The sequence below is a fragment of the Podarcis muralis genome, chromosome 6, assembly GCF_964188315.1.
Source record: "Podarcis muralis chromosome 6, rPodMur119.hap1.1, whole genome shotgun sequence".
NCBI lineage: Eukaryota > Metazoa > Chordata > Lepidosauria > Squamata > Lacertidae > Podarcis > Podarcis muralis.
This window is the reverse complement of record NC_135660.1, coordinates 36,040,275-36,063,177: the sequence shown is the minus strand read 5'-3', so window position 1 is coordinate 36,063,177 and position 22,903 is coordinate 36,040,275. Positions and strand designations below refer to the sequence as shown.

At 42.9% G+C, this 22,903-nt stretch overlaps 1 protein-coding gene across 3 annotated transcripts in view; it reads right to left on the bottom strand.

Moving 5' to 3' along the window:
* Positions 1-22,903, bottom strand: part of PAK2 (p21 (RAC1) activated kinase 2) — a 46,220-nt gene that overhangs the window by 17,776 nt on the left and 5,541 nt on the right. For all 3 annotated transcript variants that reach the window (XM_028730920.2, XM_028730921.2, XM_077929991.1), the window contains exon 2: positions 229-439. In XM_028730920.2, the coding sequence (XP_028586753.2) occupies positions 229-415 (187 nt within the window). In that variant the 5' untranslated portion in view covers positions 416-439. The remainder of the gene's footprint in view (positions 1-228; positions 440-22,903) is intronic.

The window sequence follows — 22,903 nt, the reverse complement described above, 5'->3', positions numbered from 1 at the left end:
GAGGGACCAAAAGAAAAAGAACACAAACCCAAGGAGTCCCACTGCATTTGCCCAGCTGAGTAACAGTGAAGCTGGTTGCTACTTTTTTGTGTGCCAGTGCAATCACTGAAATGAGATCCATGTGGCACTGTTCTGTAACTCATGTGTTTCCTAGCTAAAAGTATGCATATGGAACAATGGAGTTGCAAAGGGAAGAATGTCTTGAACCCACACAATGCAGCATCTTACCTTTTTCAGTGCCAGAGAAAATAGAGATGATTTTGTTCCTAGGCTTTTTCTCTTCTGGAACAGAGGGCAGGGGTTTCAAGCTATGATTAGCAGATAATGGATCTTTCCCTCCTGAACTGAAGATAGTGCTGCTCATCCGAACGGGTGGAGCTGGCGGCTTATCTTCGAGTTCTCCGTTGTCAGACATGATACTTAATGCCTAGTCGATGCACTGCAATTAAATAAAACACAGAGTCAGTAGAGATAGCAAAAGCATGTTACACCTTGTTTACTCTTCTTGAATTCCAAGTCTTGCACACATTGTTAATATTCTCTATAGGGGAAAGAGATCTTATTAGAAATGTGCAACAGATTCAAATGAATCCTGAACAGAAGCATGGTGTTTCAGACAGATTCAGGCAAGTAGTATCTTCCTAAGGCATCTTAAACCAAATCAGGCACCTCTGAAGGAATCTGGGGCATCTTGGAAATTCAGAAATCAAAAAAAGCACTGCAGATAGTACACCTGCAAAAAGTGAAACATTTGTACCCAAGTTTGCACGTAAAGGGACGCGGGTGGCGCTGTGGGTAAAACCTCAGTGCCTAGGACTTGCTGATCGTAAGGTCGGCGGTTCGAATCCCCGTGACGGGGTGAGCTCCTGTCATTCGGTCCCAGCTCCTGCCCACCTAGCAGTTTGAAAGCACCCCTAAGTGCAAGTAGATAAATAGGTACCGCTTTCTAGCGGGAAGGTAAACGGTGTTTCCGTGTGCGGCGCTGGTGCTGGCTCGCCAGCTGCAGCTTCGTCGTCACGCTGGCCACGTGACCCGGAAGTGTCTTCGGACGGCGCCAGCTCCCGGCCTCTTAAGCGAGATGAGCGCGCAACTCTAGAGTCGGACATGACTGGCCCGTACGGACAGGGGTACCTTTACCTTGCACGTAAGAAAAATACTTGGGCAGAGCAAGATAGGGGTGGGGGAGAGATCTCTGTGACTAACAGTTCTAGTTTCTAATCAACGATACTGTACTTATTCTATCAGGGTTCTCCAGTCACAGTGTTTTGGGGGTGGGACACTGAAACAAGACATCACCTTGATCTTTTACCAATTCTGCCAGCTTGCTGCTTGTTTGGAAAATGTTGACTGTTCAAGTCCTTCTGCCTCTGTCACATGCCCTCACATCTACTACTGTCAAATCCATTCTGCGCTTAAATTTCTGTGCCTTTTGCTGCCAACTGAGCAAAGCTGAAGCTGGTTTTTTCCCCCTTTCATCTTGACTCACCAGCCCTTCCACCTACACTTCTGAAATTTTAACATTATTTTCCTGGTGGCACCTTAATATAGAATGCCATTTTCATACTAACATCACTGCCCACAAAACCACAGAAAGAGAAGAAAATGCCTTTGAGTTCTTCCAGCACCACAAAAGCATCAACTTTAAAGATGCATCAGACAACACACACACACTGAACAGAATCTAGATTTTATTCTGTATGTTGTAACCTCCCAAAGAGATTATTGACACGATACAAAATTTGGGTACCACGTTTTTTGGCAATAGAGGTATTTCTCACTGCAGCACTTCATACCTGCAGTCCTCCCATAATTCTGCAAAACAGCAGTGAGTAGAAACACACAACTTTGATCATTCTGCAGCAAAATGGTAATAAGGCAGTAGACTCTGTGAAGCAAACAGAACTGAAAAGAGCCTAGGAAATGGCTTGCAATTAAGTCTCTTTCTATTTGCTTGATGGTGGTTTTCCAGTGCTTTGTTTTGGGTGGATGTAACATGACCCCTCCAACAAGAAAAGGTGCTATGTCACCCAATTAACATAGCCCATGAAATAGTCTTATTCTTTTGTGTGTGTTTTTTAAAAAAATAATTATCTTGTTAAATGAACATCAGGCTGGATGCAAAATAAATGTGTATATATGTTTAATGTTAAACAGGTAATTTGAAAGCTGTTTCCAGCATTTGGGTCACTATTCTAAAATATTTGTTTCAAATAACAGAATCTCCCTTGCTGTCGTGGGGCTCATTATTTCATTAAACTGCCTAATGGAAGTCACAGGTGCACAAATAATTACTACTCATCAAACAAGACTATTTTGATTAGAAAGGTGACTTAATTCCTGCAACCAAATAGTTACCAGGCAAGTTCAAATCAATGTGAATGATTTTTCTGCTCCTCCCCTCTTCCTGTTACACTCCTGGAAAATAAGCTATGGTCTGGTTTGTTGAATCATGCGACTTAGGTTTGCAATTTGTTTCCTCCAAACTACAAACTTTAAACCAAAGACCAAACATTGGCTTCTGTTCTGGTTTGTCAAGAGAAAAACCAACCCTGAGCCTGAATCCGGATGACATTTCTCAGCAGCACAACAGAAACGGGGATTAAGCTAATTGCCTATTATTCTGCAGTGTCCACCAGCGTTTTGCCCACTCACATTAAACCACAGCTTATTTTAACTATGGTTTAATGTGAAGCATGAACCAGGCCATTGGATTAAAGGAACGTTTCTATGTAAATTAAGAACTAATTTGATCATTTCTCAAACATGGGGAGTTACATTCTACCTAGTAAACAGAGGCAATTCATCTTCATTGGATGAAAAACACTTGCTGTAGTATGCCAGTAACCATAAGATTTTATTTTATTTTATTTTATTTTATTTTATTTTATTTTATTATTTTATTTTATTTTATTTTATTTTATTTTATTTTATTTTATTTTATTTTATTTTATTTTATTTTATACTGCACTGGTTTAAATCCATTAATCAATCCACCTTGCTTGCAACTCCTGCTTCATCCCTCCTGACTTTAGGCCCTATTTATAGTTTTGCCCAAGTCCTTCTAGTTAACCACACAGTTCTGCCTCCCTGCTCTTCAGACTGACCCACATGCAGCTTTAACACCAATCTATTCTCACTTCTTTCCACAGAAGCTGGACTATAAACCATTTAGTTCACTGATCATTCCATCCCACACCACCACCTAATTCTGTATATGCCAGAAGCTTCACTGTCATAAACCTATCAGATTTTGTTTAATTACTGTCTAGAGGAGTCGGGACAGATTTAAGCGCCTTAAAATGTCCCCAAATAAGAAATGTCATGACTAAAATACATTTAAATTCTATGTTCAACTTAGCTTTTGTTAAGAGTGCAACTGAAGTGCAATCTAGGCATGCCTACTCTGAAGTCAGTCCCACTGAGCTCAATGGGAGTTTATAACAGGACTGCAGCCTCAGTTTTCCTGTTAACAAAGGAGCAGCTTGTCCCTCCAGGCTACACACCTTTTAGTAATTCCATTCTACTCCTCCCATCTCAACCAGCAAAGAACCAAGATGAAAGGTTACTTGATATGAAGTTCTGAGCTACTTAAAAGGCACTCTGGCTTACAGCAGGAAAGGTACTTCTTTGTTACTGGCACTGGTGAGGATTTACTGAATGATTATCTCTCTTTCTATTTTAATGCAAACTCATAACAATTCTTTAGCAAATAATGTACAACTTAAGAACTCCTTTAGTTCCTTTCCTCTCAAGTGTCTCTCTAGTAGATTTAATTTGATGCAGCTTACAACTGCCCTGTTGAATTGTTACCTGCACGAAAACCAGAAAGTTAGAGTGGTAACTGATTATAAATAAATATTAACTGATTAATTGTAATGAATTCTGGTAAAAGCAAGAAGCATATTTTCTTCCATTTCTATAAGAAATGTGTGAGTAGCAAAGCAGGAATCTTTTAAAAAATAATAATAATTACCTCCTATTTTAAAGGAAAGGGAGAATACTTTTTAAGATGTTTGCCACCTGCAGCTTTTATAAGTATTTCTGTTAAAAATTTAAAAAAAGTACTACAGTCATACCTTGGAAGTCGAACGGAATCCGTTCCAGAAGTCTGCTCAACTTCCAAAACAATCAAAAACCAAAGCACAGCTTCTGATTGGCTGCAGTAACTCTCCTGCAGCCAATCAGAAGCTGCGGAAGTCCTGTCAGATGTTCGGCTTCCAAAACAACGTTCAAAAACTGGAACAGTCACTTCCAGTTTTCTATTGTTCAGGAGCCAAAACGTTCAAGAACTAGGCTGCTCGACTTCCAAGGTGCGACTGTATTTGGTTATTTGACAGCATTTCTCTAGTTGTTGTTGTTTTCAACTAACCAATTAACTGATTAAACATTGCAGCCCTACAGGAAGTACAGATAACCTATATACATTTTAATGACTTACTGTTTGAAAACATCATTCTAAAGTTTAGAGTAAGCAACGTAAGAGGTATATTTGCCCAGTTTTATGCAGGAACAAACAGCCACCCACCACAATATGCTTTAATTTACACCAAGGACTACCAATTTATTCAGTGTGGTGAGCCTGATCTCTTACCAAGATCCTCCCTCAGTCATATTATTGCTGCTTCAAGGCATCCTCACCAGGGATGGTCTAGCCCTCACTTCACAAAGGAATCTGGCAGTTATTCCTCTCAGTGCAAAGCAAGGGGATGATCCAGAGACCTCTTTGTTGCAGAAACCTGAGGGTGGTCCATCTCAGGCTATGTTGGGATAGTTGGGGGGGGAATCACATCTGGCAACCAATGCGCCCCTTTGGTTTCAAATAGTACATGGATAAAAGGTAAAGGGACCCCTGACCATTAGGTCCAGTCGTGACCGACTCTGGGGTTGCGGTGCTCATCTCGCTTTATTGGCCGAGGGAGCCGGCATACAGCTTCCAGGTCATGTGGCCAGCATGACTAAGCCACTTCTGGTGAACCAGAGCAGTGCACGGAAAGGCCATTTACCTTCCCGCCGGAGCGGTACCTATTTATCTACTTGCACTTTGACATGCTTTTGAACTGCTAGGTTGGCAGGAGCAGGGACCGAGCAATGGGAGCTCACCCCATTGCGGGGATTCGAACCGCTGACCTTCTGATCAGCAAGTCCTAGGCTCTGTGGTTTAACCCACAGCGCCACCCACATCCCAGTACATGGATAGAGGAGTCCCAAAAGCCCAGGACACAACTTTTCATGGCCCTCATGCAGGTATGGTGGCTCATTTACCAGAAGTAATGTATTTAGAATTAATTCTGGAAGTATATAGTACTCGATTCTGACCAAACTAAGCCCCATGCTTTTTTTTTACTGGTGTATCCATGTACTATCTGAAACCAAAGGGAGTACACTGGTTGCCAGTTGTGAAATATATTGGCATTATTTTCAGCTCTCCTACCCCACTAGGAGAAGCACCAGCTAGCTGCAAGATACACCAATACTGCCTGGCCAGTAGCCCTCCTGAAGCTTTTCAGGGACAGGTGTCTGCCTGGCCAAAGACAGAGACGTACTTCCCTGCTGTAGCACATGCACACAGTTACTAACAGGGAGGAAGGAACACAATGAGGACCATCTTCAAATCAGCAAGTAGAGACAATGTATCAGGGATTTCTCCAAATCAGTTGTGGCTCAGCTGGCACTAGAGAAATAGTTTCTGCTTTTATCCAACAATGAGAGACATTTAAAAGAGATTCTGAACTTGACCATGCTGACCAAAACACAGGGCAAAATCAAACAAGGCTCCCAGATTCTGCATATATTTTGATGGAATAATTGTTACTCCATTGACCTTCTCCCTTAAGGATACAAGGATATCTAATCAGCATCACTCCAGTTTGTCTGGATTCAAATTTAATCTGTTCAGAATTGTGCAACTACCCATAGCTTCCAGACATGTTTTGTGCTGAAGAGTCACACTATAAACTGGGGGTTATAGTAACAGCAGCAGTCCTGTAATTTACAAGTAATTATCCAGTGACCAGAGCAAACAGACATTGAAACAAAGTGCACTAAATGTTTAACAGAAAGAGTCTCTCTCACATACTTCATACCCAATATGGCACTGTATTTCTGACTCGGCTTTGTGCTTGCAGTGAAATAGCAAATGATAGTTAACATTCATCAGAAAAGCGAGTGGTAGTTTGTAGAGAAGGAAAGGGAGTGTTTGAGCCCATGGAACCCTCTAAAACCAACCATGTCAACCTAGAATTATACTTCCATTCCAACTTCATTTTTTGAGAACCCATTTACAATGAACCTAGACAAGGCAGAAACTTGGCCTGCTTTGAACAAAGTTATCAGACAGTCTTGTTAAACTTGAGATATTGACTAAGCAAAGCATGTGCAAATTTGTAGTGACATAACCAGAGGCTAAAAAGAATCATCCAGGATTAATTAAAGCAATGTTCACTCCTGGGAAATTAGATGGACAAACTGTGTAGAGCAGGGGTAGGCAACCTAAGGCCCATGGGCTGGACGCGGCCCAATCGCCTTCTTAATCTGGCCTGCAGACAGTCCAGGAATCAGCGTGTTTTTACATAAGTAGAATGTGTCCTTTTATTTAAAATGCATCTCTGGGTTATTTGTGGGGCCTGCCTGATGTTTTTACATGATTAATGTGTGCTTTTATTTAAATTGCATCTCTGGGTTATTTGTGGGGCATAGGAATTCGTTCATTCCCCACCCCCACCCCAAAATATAGTCTGGCCCACCAGACTATGGTCTAAGGGAGAGTGGACCAACCCACAGCTGAAAAAGGTTGCTGACCCCTAATACGGTAACTTACACGCAGTGGCGTAGCGTGGGGGGTGCGGGGGGGGGGCCCGGCCGCACCGGGCGCAACATCTCGGGTTAGGGCAAATCCACAGGTTAGGGTGTGCAAATCCACGGGTTAGGGGGTGCAAATCCACAGGTTAGGGGGCGCAAATTACTTGCCTTGCCCCGGGTGCTGACAACCCACGCTACGCCACTGCTTACACGGAAGCCAAGTTTACATTTAAGGCAGATTCTCATTTAGCTTCCAGCACTTCCAATACACATACCTAAGATCAATAAAGATGTGGGCCTTGTCAAGTATAAAATATACAGGCATTCTTTTCACCACATTCCCTTAAAAACATACACATAAAGGGGAAATATCCAACTACACAGAGTCAAAGGAGAATCTGATCTATGATTCGGGGGTGGGGGGAAGCTGTAGTACACAACAACAAAAAGAGGATTGCGCCTCCTATTCAATATTATTGTATAAATGTATAAAAACATTTATTTAACATCTCCTTTGGCATTACTGTAATTCACCTCAAGAAGAACATTCAGGCCATAATTGTTCAAATAAACAAAACTGCAATTAGATCAAGTCAACAAACATTAAGCATCTGGTGGAACAAAACTCCCCTAACCGCCCACCTAAAGGACAGCAGCAAGTAGCTGTTCTGTATTACCATTTACCTTATGCAAGAAAACTGGCAGGCTATTTCAGGAACTCTAGTTTTCAGCTTCTCTGTTAGTCATTGCTCGAGTATCTATTAGTCACTGCTTAAGTGATTATTCATAGGCAAGCTCTTATTTCAGATGGAAACAGAATGGTCCCAAGTTCCATAAAAATACAGAACAGGGATGCTCTCACTAGGAACACAGTGAAGGCACATGTGAATCCAAGTTAGAGAGTTATTCTATGTGCATCTCTGCTCCAAAAACAAGTTCAGAGAACTCAACAAAATTAACCATATCCCAGATATATTCCAGGGTTCCAACTAAATTCTGTTTGTAATGGGTACCTACCTCCCCCCCCCCCTTTTGAAAGAACATAGAGAAAACCAGTTTTCATGAAGTACCAAAAATCTTAATAAAGTTGTTGGCATCCGTCAGTTTCAAGAGACAATGAGAAGGGCACATTTGCAGGTCAAGTCAAAACAGCACAGTAACCCTAACTCAAATGGGTTCTTCCCTCTTCAATAACTATGCACAGAGCAAGGAAAATGACAAGAAAACCTGAACCAAAAGCATTAAATGCTGACGTATAATGGCCTATGAGAACTGCAGAGTTTGCCCAGTTCTCATAGGCCAGCTTACCCCCTTCTCCTCCATTTTAGAGGTTTCTATAGAGGTGAGCGCACATGTGACCAATTCCAGCTACACGTGTCTTTCAGTTTCTCCACTGAACTCTATGGGCTATGTCTCTGGGGATATTTTACAATAGCCTCTCAGTCTCAACCAGAAAGTGAGTGATCTACAATGAGATGGCACTTTCCACTTTTTTCCTATCTGTGTGTCTTCTCCTTTCCTTGCCACTACTCTATTCAATTTCCCCTTCTATCCAGTTACCATTTCAGCCCCCCTCAGTCTCACAAGATTTCGTGGCATTAAGTTCTTATGTGACTGTTTTGAGTCCCACCACCCACCACCTTTTATACTCCCCCTACAGCTTTTGAGCATGTGAAAACCTTGGGGTGGCGCTGAATCTACTGATTCCCTCTCTCATGCATGTGTTTTGGCTACTTAAATATGGGCACAAGAACACTTAATGTAGTCCAGTATTAAAAAGAATTATGTTTCTTAAATTAATGAACTTTTAAAGTGCAAGCAGATCTCCCCTAAGGAGGTTTGTGCAGCTGCTACATTAAGAGTGCATTATTTACTTCTTTCACTTGAAGCTGTATGGAGAGCTAACTCCTTACTTTTCAGCAAGGACATTTAAGTAATCTCTCTCCATGGTCCACTTTCACTGTCTAATGGTGCACTGGGAGAAATAGCAACTGCTGCTTCCTGGTTGTCTACACTCTGGTTTCTTTAAGAGTACTATACTTTTTTTTTTTTTTAAAAAAAAAGCCTTTAAAAAGCCCTGCATGAAACAAGCCAAACTGACAAAGTGTTTCCCTTTCAGCTGCTAGGTTTGAGATATGAAGGTGTGTGGTCCGCCAGTCTCCTTTTATTAAAACAAGAGCCTTACAGCATTTGTCTTGACTTTTGACAAATTGGAACCCTTGCTTTATGAATGCACTACTCAAGATGTCCTTTACTAAGCTTGTTCATGGTGTAAGAGGAAATACTCTTTTGTACTTTATAGTCATGTTAAAAACAGGAAGTGAATTACTGCAAGCCATTTCAAAAGCAAAATCGAGCTGAATTTTTGCACAAAGCATGGCAGCACTGATCAGGCATACAGACACCAATTACAACATCTCACAATTATATTATTATTATAATAATAATTTATTATTTATACCCTGTCCATCTGGCTGGGTTTCCCCAGTCACTCTGGGCGGCTTCCAACAGAATATTAAAATACAATAGTCTGTTAAACATTAAAAGTTTCCCTAAACAGGGCTGCCTTCAGATGTCTTCTAAAAGTCTGGTAGTTGTTTTTCTCTTTGACATCTGGTGGGAGGGCGTTCCACATGGTGGGTGCCACTACCAAGAAGGCCCTCTGCCTGGTTCCCTGTAACTTGGCTTCTCACAGCGAGGGAACCGCCAGAAGGCCCTTGGCACTGGACCTCAGTGTCTGGGTAGAATGATGGGGGTGGAGACACTCCTTCAGGTATACAGGACCGAGGCCGTTTAGGGCTTTAAAGGTCAGCACCAACACTTTGAATTGTGCTCGGAAACGTACTGGGAGCCAATGTAGGTCTTTCAAGACCGGTATTATGTGGTCGTGGCGGCCGCTCCCAGTCACAAGTCTAGCTGCCGCATTCTGGATTAGTTGTAGTTTCCGGGTCACCTTCAAAGGTAGCCCCACATAGAGCGCACTGCAGTAGTCCAAGTGAGAGATAACTAGAGCATGCACCACTCTGGCGAGACAGTCTGTGGGCAGGTAGGGTCTCAGCCAGCGTACCAGACGGAGCTGATAAACAGCTGACCTGGACACAGAATTGACCTGCACCTCCATGGACAGCTGTGAGTCCAAAATGACTCCCAGGCTGTGCACCTGGTCCTTCAGGGGCACAGTTACCCCATTCAGGACCAGGGAGTCCTCCACACCTGCCCACCTCCTGTCCCCCCAAAACAGTACTTCTGTCTTGTCAGGATTCAACCTTAATCTGTTAGCCGCCACCCATTCTCCAACCACCTCCAGGCACTCACACAGGACCTTCACTGGTCCTGATTTGAAAGAGAGGTAGAGCTGGGTATCACCCGCATACTGATGAACACTCAGAGCAAACCCCCTGACAATATCTCCCAGTGGCTGCATGTATATGTTGAAAAGCATGGGGGAGAGGACAGAACCCTGAAGCACCCCACAAGTGAGTGCCCAGGGGTCTGAACACTCATCCCCCACCACCACTTTCTGAACACGTCCCAGGAGGAAGGAGCAGAACCACTGTATAACAGTGCCCCCAGCTCCCAGCCCCTCTAGATGGTCTTATGGTTGATGGTGTCTAAAGCCACTGAGAGATCCAGCAGAACTAGGAAACAGCTCTCACCTTTGTCCCTAGGCCGCAGGAGATTATCGACCAGTGCGACCAAGGCAGTTTCAGTTAGACAGCCACAACAGAATATCTAGTTGACTGTGTATTATTTGGCATGCACCACACAGGCTAAAACAAGTACACACATTCTCAAAAAAAGATGGGTCAAGAACAACAAAGAACTCCCCACCATTGTGTTGGAGAGGCTGCAAGAGGCTGGAATGTAAATTCATGGATATCAATGACTTGTACTATTGAATAGACATACATAGGTCTGTCAGAGACTGTAACACTCCAACATAGGACTTCCAGCAAATATACATTTTCCACCAAAAAGTAAACAAATACCAAATCACATATTTCAACAATCTAGAAATGGGGGGGGGGGGGGGTTTACCACAGATTCATGTAATAAACACACAGTCCCAATCAGGTATTGTGACTCATACTCCAAGTTGAAGAACAGCAATGTTTAGGTCAGCAATACAGTGGTACCTCGTGTTACATACGCTTCAGGTTACAGACTCCGCTAACCCAAAAATAGTGCTTCAGGTTAAGAACTTTGCTTCAGGATGAGAACAGAAATGATGTTCCGGTGGCGCGGCGGCAGCAGGAGGCCCCATTAGCTAAAGTGGTGCTTCAGGTTAAGAATGAACCTCCGGAACGAATTAAGTACTTAACCCGAGGTACCACTGTAGAGCATCCTGGGAGCAAAATGTTCTCCCACTGATAACTGCCATGATACAATCATAAACTAACGATCTGTCAGATTTGCATCCTCTTACTCTTTTCTGTAGACAATGACTTATTTTTCATGTATTAAGTAATAATCATTATTAGCAGGTACTGTCACTTTTCTCCATAACCCATATGTACACATACAGTGGTACCTTAGGTTAAGAACTTAATTCATTCCAGAGGTCCGTTCTTAACCTGAAGCGGTTCTTAACCTGAGGTGCACTTTCACTAATGGGGCCTCCTGCTGCCACTGCCACGCGATTTATTATCCTGGAGCAACCACTTCCTGATTAGTGGAGTTTGTAACCCAAAGTGTCTGTAACCCGAGGTACCACTGTATATACATACCCCTGCAAACATTATATCATAAAGGTTTGTGATACAATAAGCTTGTTAGTTCATAAGGTGCTAAGAGGTTTTGCAGCAAAAAATCTTAACTATCTCTAGGCAATTTAGAGACATGTTACTTCAGGAAACTTAAGTCTGGTTTCTTCTAGTTGCATTGAAGGTATTCTGTCAACGATAGTATTACAAGTACATGTAAAAGATCAAAAAATGTAAAATGTGAATGTGACAGAAATGTGACTGCAAATACACACATATCATGTAGCAGATACATCAAGAAGCAGTAATAAGACAACACACACAATAGGGAGCTTCAATCAATAGCAAGTAATGGTTTACTTGTGTGTAATATATGAAGTAGCATATTTTCATTAGTATATATTTCAGGAAAATTACAAGAAATTCAAATAATCACAAGAAAGTGTTGCTGTCAATTTTCAAGGCACAAAGTCCCATCCTAGAATCATAGAATCATAGAGTTGGAAGAGACCACAAGGGCCATCGAGTCCAACCCCCTGCCAAGCAGGAAACACCATCAGAGCACTCCTGACATATGGTTGTCAAGCCTCTGCTTAAAGACCTCCAAAGAAGGAGACTCCACCACACTCCTTGGCAGCAAATTCCACTGTCGAACAGCTCTTACTGTCAGGAAGTTCTTCCTAATGTTTAGGTGGAATCTTCTTTCTTGTAGTTTGGATCCATTGCTCCGTGTCCGCTTCTCTGGAGCAGCAGAAAACAGCCTTTCTCCCTCCTCTATGTGACATCCTTTTATATATTTGAACATGGCTATCATATCACCCCTTAACCTCCTCTTCTCCAGGCTAAACATGCCCAGCTCCCTTAGCCGTTCCTCATAAGGCATCATTTCCAGGCCTTTGACCATTTTGGTTGCCCTCCTCTGGACACGTTCCAGTTTGTCAGTGTCCTTCTTGAACTGTGGTGCCCAGAACTGGACACAGTACTCCAGGTGAGGTCTGACCAGAGCAGAATACAGTGGCACTATTACTTCCCTTGATCTAGATGCTATACTCCTATTGATGAGGCCCAGAATTGCATTGGCTTTTTTAGCTGCCGCGTCACACTGTTGGCTCATGTCAAGTTTGTGGTCAACCAAGACTCCTAGATCCTTTTCACATGTACTGCTCTCAAGCCAGGTGTCACCCATCTTGTATTTGTGCCTCTCATTTTTTTTGCCCAAGTGCAATACTTTACATTTCTCCCTGTTAAAATTCATCTTGTTTGTTTTGGCCCAGTTCTCTAATCTGTCAAGGTCGTTTTGAAGTGTGATCCTGTCCTCTGGGGTGTTAGCCACCCCTCCCAGTTTGGTGTCATCTGCAAATTTGATCAGGATGCCCTTGAGTCCATCATCCAAGTCGTTGATAAAGATGTTGAATAAGACCGGGCCCAGGACTGAACCCTGTGGCACCCCACTAGTCACTCTTCTCCAGGATGAAGAGGAACCATTGATGAGCACCCTTTGGGTTCGGTCAGTCAGCCAGTTACAAATCCACTGAGTGGTAGCATAGTCAAGACCGCATTTTACCAGCTTCTTTACAAGAATATCATGGGGCACCTTGTCAAATGCCTTGCTGAAATCAAGGTAGACTACATCCACTGCGTTCCCTTCATCTACCAGGCTTGTAATTCTGTCAAAAAACGAGATCAGGTTAGTCTGACATGACTTATTTTTCAGAAATCCATGCTGACTATTGGTGATCACAGCATTCCTTTCTAGGTGCTCACAGACTGTTTGCTTAATGATCTGCTCCAGAATCTTCCCTGGTATTGATGTCAGACTGACTGGGCGGTAATTATTTGGGTCCTCTCTTTTCCCCTTTTTGAAAATAGGGACAACATTTGCCCTCCTCCAGTCTGCCGGGACTTCGCCTGTTCTCCAGGAATTCTCAAAGATGACTGCCAGTGGTTCTGAAATCACATCTGCCAGTTCTTTTAATACTCTTGGATGCAGTTCATCTGGCCCTGGAGACTTGAATACATCTAGACTAGCCAAGTATTCTTGTACTATCTCCTTAGTTATTCTGGGCTGTGTTTCCTCTGCTGAATCATTTGCTCCAAATTCTTCAGGTCGGGCATTGTTTTCTTTATCGGAGAAGACTGAGGCAAAGAAGGCATTGAGGAGTTCAGCCCTTTCTGTGTCCCCTGTTTGCATTTCACCATCTTCTCCTCTGAGTGACCCCACGGTTTCTTTGTTCTTCCTTTTGCTACGAACATACCCATAAAAGCCTTTTTTGTTGCTTTTAACCTCTCTAGCAAGCCTGAGTTCATTTTGTGCTTTAGCTTTTCTGACTTTGTGTCTACACGTGCTGGCTATTTGTTTGAATTCCTCTTTGGTGGTTTCCCCCCTTTTCCATTTTTTGTACACATCCTTTTTTAATCTTAACTCAGTTAAAAGTTCTTTAGATAGCCACCCTGGCTTCTTTAGGCACCTTACATGTTTCCGTCTCATTGGTATTGCCTGAAGTTGTGCTTTTACTATCTCCCTCTTAAACTCCCAGCCATCTTCTCTCTGGTCGGGGACAGAGGGTGGCGCTTGGGGGGGAATTGTCATCGCGCCACTCCTTGGTGTGTGGAGTGCCTCAGGGTGCGATTCTCTCCCCGATGCTTTTTAACATCTTTATGCGCCCCCTCGCCCAGCTTGTCCGGAGCTTCGGGCTGGGTTGCCATCAGTATGCAGATGACACCCAACTCTATCTGTTGATGGATGGCCATCCTGACTCGGCCCCAGACACACTGACCAGATGTCTGGAGGCTGTGGCTGGATGGTTACGTGGGAGCCGGTTGAAGTTAAATCCTGCGAAGACAGAGGTCCTTTGGCTGGGGCGGGACGATATGGGATCGGGGGGGCAACTCCCATCTCTTGCGGGGGTGCAATTGGTGCCAGCACCGTCCGTTAAGAGTCTGGGTGTAATCTTCGATACCTCCCTCTCTATGGAGGCGCAGATTACAGCTATAACAAAGGCGGCATTTTTTCATCTCCGCCAAGCTAAGCAGTTGGCCCCTTATCTCTCTCGCCCTGACCTAGCCACTGTGATCCATGCGACGGTCACCTCCAGACTGGATTATTGTAACTCGCTCTACGTGGGGCTGCCCTTGAGACTGACCCAGAAACTCCAGCGGGTACAGAATGCCGCAGCGAGACTCCTTACGGGGTCCTCGCTGCGAGATCACATTCACCCGGTGCTATACCACCTGCACTGGCTCCCGGTGGAGTATAGGATCAGGTTTAAGGTGCTGGTTTTAACCTTTAAAGCCCTATACGGCCTGGGACCCTCGTACCTACGGGACCGCCTCTCCTGGTATGCCCCACAGAGAAACCTACGGTCGGTAAATAAAAACATCCTTAAGGTCCCAGGCCTCAGAGAGGTTAGGCTGGCCTCAACTAGAGCCAGGGCCTTCTCGGCTGTGGCTCCAATCTGGTGGAATGCTCTGTCACAAGAGACTAGGGCCCTGCGGGACCTGACATCTTTCCGCAGGGCCTGCAAGACAGAGTTGTTCCACCAGGCCTTTGGTTGGGGCGCAGCCTGACCCCCTCCTCTGGCAACCTGCACAGTATTTTGGTTGCCATCAATTTGATTTTAATTAATTTTTATAATGATATATTTTAGAATGTGTGATTATTCAACTATTTGGTTATTTGATTGTTGTTAGCCGCCCTGAGCCCAGCTTCGGCTGGGGAGGGCGGGATATAAATAAAATTTATTATTATTATTATTATTGAACTCCCTTTCCTTTTAGTATTACTGTCCATGGGATCTCACCCAGCACTTCCCTAAGCTTTATGAAGTCGGCTTTCTTAAAGTCGAGAAATTGAGTCCTAGTATGCTTGGCTGCTCCTTTCCACTGTATAGTAAACTTCAGAAGAGCATGATCACTCGCGCCTAATGATCCTTCCACTTCTACCCCACTAACCAGGTCATCAACATTGGTTAGGACCAGATCTAAAATGGCTGTTCCTCTTGTTGCTTCTCCCACTTTCTGGACAATGAAGTTGTCTGCAAGGGCAGTGAGGAATCTGTTTGACCTTATGCTCTTGGCTGAGTTTGACATCCAACAAATATCCGGGTAATTGAAGTCCCCCATTACTACTATCTCCCTTCCTTTTGCATGCTTGGCCATCTGTTCCAGGAAGGCATCATCTATGTCCTCCGTTTGGCTTGGGGATCTATAGTAAACTCCCACAATGAGGTCACTGTTATTCTTCTCTCCCTTAATTTTGACCCAAATGCTCTCACTTTGGCTTTGAGGTTCTAAATCTTGGATCTCTTCACAGGTATACACATCCCTGACATATAACGCCACTCCTCCTCCTTTCTTGTCTGGTCTGTTTCTTTGAAATAGATTGTATCCCTCCATTATTACATTCCAATCGTGGGATTTATCCCACCAGGTTTCAGTGATTCCTATTATGTCATATTTAGTTTGCTGTACCAGGAGCTCAAGCTCATCTTGTTTATTTCCCATGCTTTGCGCATTAGTGTACAGACATTGAAGTCCATTAATCATTCCCCCGTGTCTCTTATTTAAGGATTTTCTCCTCCCACCACTAGGTCTGCATGCTCTTTGCTCCATTCGGTCTATGACATTTGGATGATCATCTTCATCAATTGATAGACTCCTACCTTCAGGAGCACTGTCTCCCTCCCCCACATTAGTCAGTTTAAAGCCCTCCTGATGAGGTTTCTGAGATTTTTTGCAAAAACATTCCTCCCAACCGTTGTGAGGTGCAGCCCATCGCTTGCCAGAAGTCCATCTTCAAGAAACTGCATTCCGTGATCTAAGAATCCAAACCGTTCCTGTTTGCACCATTTGCGAAGCGAGTTGTTCACTTCCACTATTTTTCCCTCTCTCCCTGGGCCACGTCGTTCAACTGGGAGGACAGATGAGATGACAATTTGTGCATTTAATTGCTTCAATTTCCTGCCCAGAGCCTCGTAATCTCTTTTGATCTTCTGGAGGCTATTGCTTGCAGTGTCATTGGTTCCCACATGAACCAAGAGGAAGGGGTATTTGTCAGTGGGTTTTATGATTCCTTGCAGTCGTTCAGTTACATCTTGGATCTTAGCCCCGGGGAGACAGCACACTTCCCGAGACATCTTGTCAGGCCCACAGATCACTGCTTCTGTTCCCCTCAGTAGAGAATCCCCTATCACCACTACACGCCTCCTCTTAGGTCTGGTCGGGGTTCTTCTGTGAGCTGTCGGTTCCAAGGTCGCCTGGACATTCCCAGAGGACTGCCTTTGCTCCTCGTCTTCATATACCTGATCGACTGTAATGAGGGAGAGATCCTCAAATGGAGTCTGCTCTTCGTCTTCCATGCTAGGGGAAAGGACCTCAAAGCGATTGCGTATTTCTAAACAATCAGAGCGAACCTTGGGCCTCCTCACCCAAGAAGATCCCTCCATGCAACCCCCATTGAACTTAGAGCACAGGCAACTCCCATTTTGCGTGTGTTCAAGGCATGTGCAACCACTGACATACATGCCATTTGCAGCCCTGTAAGGGGGTGGAATGGGCCAGGCTAATGCGCACTCTGCTGACATACACTATGAGCCAGAACGCAACCCCTGAGCAAACGGGGAGTTGCCTGTATGTTTCTTTTGCTTTACATAGTGGATAAAGCAAGACCAGCTGAGGGGGAGAAGCATCCCCTATATGTTCTCTTTAGGACCACCACAACTGTTCAACAGAAGCCAGAACAAATTACAGAACAGCACTTCCATTTCGTATCCCAAAACATCCCAACTTAGGTGCCTCAAGATGGAATATAAAAGGTCTTAGCATATTACACACAGAGCACTATTTCCAGCCTGCAGAATAGTTCCCATGATTCCAGCAGGAGTCAATTTTAACACAATTATCTTTACTGTTGACTCAACGTAATGTCCAAGCTTCTATGACAAGATTTATCATAGCAACTCTTTCTTTGGCCTATTTTGGGTTGTATCCACTGGCACAATGAGACTTCCATTTCCTCCCTTTCCCCTGTATGCCCCCCAAATCTGTTCTGGAGGGTCCTCAACCCTAGAGAAGAAGAAAAAGCTCTGTTCTGTGGACCAAAGCCCATTGAGTCAGTCCTTTGTTGTTTGAATACAGCCCTTTGTTGTTGCTGTTATTAAACACATGAAGTTGATGCAAGTATGCAAAGCCAACAGAAACCAGTCATCTTGCAAAATACACCATCCACTATTATTCAAGCAATTGTAACTTAAACCTCTTCAGTATTTTAAGTAATAGATAAAAAGGAATTTTAAGCACACCTCCAAAATCATATTGCAATCAAGTGCCTTAACAGAATTCTACCAATGTTTCCAAGTAGTAAATGAATCATCTGGAGATTATTTAACTTAGGATCTATGCTTATTTTATGCCCTTCTAAGTCTTTCATCTTTATAAAATTACTGCTTAACTCTAGAGATTTAACTGCAGATATTTTGTTGCTCATGTCTGAAAGGCACTATATTTAGAAGGCTTAAGATAAATATGAGCTAGTTACAATGGCTCCAGACACTAGATAATTAGTACTTAACCTGTATACAGTAACATAAGACTGATGTTTTGATATACAACTAGAAAGGGAAACATTATTATTACACAGTAAGAAGCAACCCAAGATGGCAATGAAAAAGAGAGGTGACTTCTCCCCCACGCTACAGCTACCAAAAGGCCATAATATTTTTTATGGAAATACTTAGACAAAGCTCTCAGTCATCAGTAGCAAGGGAAAAATTACTTCTACAATACTTGTCCAAGGCCCCTGAAATGGAGCAGGATACAAATATATTATCAAAGTAGCTTTGAATGCCATTTCTGCTACTGCTACTGCTACTGCATCCTGCAATACAGTGGTACCTAGGGTTACATACACTTCAGGTTACATGCACTTCAGGTTACAGACTCCACTAACCCAGAAATATTACCTCGGGTTAAGAACTTTGCTTCAGGATGAGAACAGAAATCATGTTCCGGCAGTGCAGCGGCAGCGGGGGGCCCCATTAGCTAAAGTGGTGCTTCAGGTTAAGAACAGTTTCAGGTTAAGAACGGACCTCCGGAACGAATTAAGTACTTAACCCGAGGTACGACTGTATATGCTACTAATCAGCAGGTAAAATGACACAAACATCATGCCAACATTCAGAAGTGCTTCAGAATGATGTTACCGGAGTGAAACCTAGGGCCGGTCCAATAAATTTTGCTGCCTGAGGTGAAGGACAATATGAATCCTATCCCTCCCCCACATCCCATATACAGTGGACCCTCAGGTTACGTACCTCTCTGGATACGTAATCATCGGGTTGCGAAAGCGGCAAACCCGGAAGTATTTTTCCAGGTTTCGCCTCTCATGCATGCGCAGAAGTGCTCTATCACACCACGCACATGCGCAGAAGGGGCGCCTCTGGTTACAGATTTTTCGGGGTGCACACGGACCCCCGGAACGAATTAAATCCATATCCAGAGGGTCCACTGTACTGGACTGGTAGCTGAATCTTACTTCAGCACTGGTGACAGGCCAGCATTCTCCACCACAATGAGAGTAGCAGGCTAGCTTAGTGGGTGCAGAGCACGCCAGATGACACCCACAGCTCTGTTCTCCTGCACTGCACTGATACTAACCACCCACCCCAGCAGCTGTCACTGAAGAAGACTGCTTCATGCTGTCTAATGGTAGGACTGGCTGTGATGAAGCAACAGAACTTTGTAAAAGAGAGAAAAGTGGGGGAATGCTGTGGGGGGCACTTTAGCAGTAGCTGGATGGCATAAGGCTAATGCTTCTTTAAAACACACCCACACCCAGCTACTTCCATAGCAGAATGGTATTAACATAGATTTTTACAGTATGTTTAAATAAAAATAAAGCACAGAGATGTTAATACAGAAGCAAAAGAGTTAATGTTAAAAAGCACAAGTGGATGTAAGGGAAGAAATTGTCTATGCTTCCTGCTTAATAGTAGCTATTTCAGGAGGGTGTCTATTGCAGGCGGTTGTGAAATAATTTTCCTGGTTTCAGGTTTCTTCTTGCCTGTGGCTTCCTCTGAAGCATACAGTAGCAGTCATTCTTGAAGTAGCACTTGTGACTAAATCAGCTACTGATGATTAAACTATTGTGCCCTATTTAATTTCACATAATAGGTTACCATGTCAGTCAACTGATTGGTCAAATATTGTCAACTGATCACCTGCTATCTGATTGTGGTCAAGTACTGTCAAATATTCCAAGACTGTCACAAAGTAGAGGGCAGCTTATTATTCTTTAAAAAGAATAAGTATGCTGTCATTTGTTAACAAGGGAAGGAGTGAAGACAGCTTCAGCCCCAGCCCTGCAGCAGTGGGGAAAACCCAGTAATGCAGCAGAGCATCTCCCTCTAGCTACCTGCTATAACTGTAGGCATCTCTAAAATGGAACACAAGCATGCATCAGTTGCAGAGGTCCCTGCCTAGGCAGTAGATAGTCAGACTAGGACCAAAGGTACCCAGGTTGAATTCCTTCCTCAGCTATGAGGCTTACTAGGTGAAATGAAGCCGGTCACATACACTCAGTACAACCTACCTCAGAATTGATGGAAAGATCAAATGGGTGAAGGGCAAGGAAAGAGAAATGTATACTACACTGAGCACCTGGAATTGGGCGAGGAAAGGACCCATTTAAAACGTAATAAAACTAAGAATGAGAGTCAGTGTAGTGCAATGGTTAGAATGTTGGACTAGGCCCGGGGAGACCAGGGTTCAAATCCAAACTCAACTCTGAAGCTCTCTGGCTGACTTTGAGCATGTCACTGTTTCTCAGGCTAATCTACCTCACGGCATTGTTGTGAGGATAAAATGAAGAGGGAGAGAATCATGTATGCCACCTTGAGTTCCCTGGAGGAAAGGTAGGATATAAATGTATAAATGTCGTAAACAAATACTTTATTATTTGACCAGTCAGTTAACCAAATACTTTTTGATAAGTCAAATTCCCATTACTAAGAAACAATCACTTAAAATAAGAATCTCCCAGGTATTTCATGGACTATGATCCAGCTGTGTCAAGGCTGTATGTTAATGTCACTCCAGATTGTTGATAATTATGTAATGATTTGTTTTTAAATGTTGATAGAAAATGGTTAAAAATAAAACCTTTGTTTTAAACTTGATTGTAAGTTGCCTGGAAACAATCCAGCATTGTTTCTGATTAAATAATAAATATAGTAACATCAACATTACATGGCAATGCCACACCAATAGTCACCTAATCTCACTGAGATATAGGGGCAGTTCAGATTAATTATTTTAAAATTATTTTACCAATTTACTTCATCATGTCTCCCAATCACAAATTACAGACATGCAATTAAACTTCCAAAGAACTCGAGTTACTTCCATCCCTAATTTACTAGCAAGAAATTAAGGCAATTAGACACTGGTGCATATCTTGTTCAACAACATACTTAACCAACAAAATAAACTATTATCACAATAATTCAGGGGGCGGGAGGGAAGATGTGGGTCTTCAGCAGACAATCCAGTCTCAAAAATTAGAAACCAGTGTCATAAAGAATCAATGCATGATAACCAACCAATCTTTTTCACAGCATCAACAAGGCAATTATAAAATAAGCAGGTATGGTGCCATAGACCACAGAAGATATAAAAACAAATTCAGTATGGAAATGTTTACAAGCAAGCAAAAGTAGGTAATCCTGTAAAGGTTATACAGGAGAGTATGCCATCTACCTGTTCTATTCACACATTTTGGGCAATTATCTAACTGTGGCAGCCTGTTTGCACAACAGACTTGTGATTGCACAAAGTGGATTTTGTTTTTCCTTCCTCCCCTCTACCTCTTCATGCCACCAAATCTGCCCTAGAGAGTTGAGGGCTCTCTGGAATAGATGGGGGGGCATAGGCAGAGGGAAGGAGACATTGCTTGCACTGGCACACATTGGATATCTCGCTTTCTGTGCAGGAGAGCTTACCCACTTTAACCCATATGAAACATTATGTTAAGTGAAGCAATGTGATGATCTCTTGGAGTTCTCCATCCTGCTTACTAAAGAAGTAGCCTCTTTCCCTATGACTACGGCATGGTCTAATAATATTCACAAGAGCATTTTACAGCAGGGATATAAAAGAGTCCTTTATTTTACTATCCCCTCACTTCACTCAAAACTTAAGAGCAGCACAGCACATTTTGCCTGCAAAAAGAAAAATGTGATTCACCTTCTGTTCCTACATAAATCAGACACCTAATCATTAAAGCTTTCAACACAAAAATGGGTCTTAGGCAACAGTATTTTGCTCTATTCATAAACCAATTCCATCTCCAGAATTTAGATCTAGGCCTGACAAGTGCATGAAACACAGCCAACTCTGTGAATGCCTTGTTCTGAGTTCCTTAAAAGGAAGAGCAGTCGGATATGTACTTATTTTATCAGGGGTATTATTTTCTTACATAAAATAGCCAGTAAATACTAGTACCTCTTTTAAGATCACATCACCATTAAAAAGCAAACAAGCAAATAAAATAAAGGTGACATAAAATAGAGTAAACACATTAATACAAAACAGTACTAAAATTGACAAAAATGTGGAATTATTAAAACATCAAATGCCTTGACAACTGTTATTTATAAATGTAATAAATATCCAATACACTGCAAGCAAGAAAAAGGCCAAGGAAGAGGACTAAAACACTGATAACAGGAAACAAACTGGATGATGGTGTATCTAATGATCTTCTTTTAAAATATATATTATCCATAAAGATTTTCAAGCTGTGTACAGTAATAGGAAATTCTGAGGTTCCCAGAGAAAATAAGTGATGGTGGACAAGTTTTGCTGGAAGAACACTAACTATGGCTATAGGTCTCTCATCACAATGCATAGTCACTGAGGTGTATTCTAGAGCATGGCAATAAGACAGACTAATCAGTGCTCTCCCACCACCAGTGATGATGCACCTTACAGCATGCCACCGACTCCTCTGTAATGGGACTGAGAAAGCATGAGTAATCAGGGATAATCTCTCTCTACTACTTCTGCTGGACATCTCAGAAAAGTTGGACCATATCAGAAAGATGAGAACTGACCTGCAGTGTTCCACAAGGCTCAGTATTAGCCCCAGATAATGCTCAACATCTCTATGAAACTGCAGAAAGAAACCATCCAGAGCTTTTGAGTTAGATGCCATCAGTATGCCAAAGACATATTTAACTACCGGTAGTTATGTGTCTAGGAAGAGGCTTCTTAAGTCCTGAGCTAGTTAGTGTCTAGCAGTTGTGAGTAAGTGAAACAATCAAACTGAAACTGAATCTAGACAAGGTAAAAATGATGCTACAGAGTAATTGCAATGCACAAGGGAGTTGTTATACCTATTTTAGAGG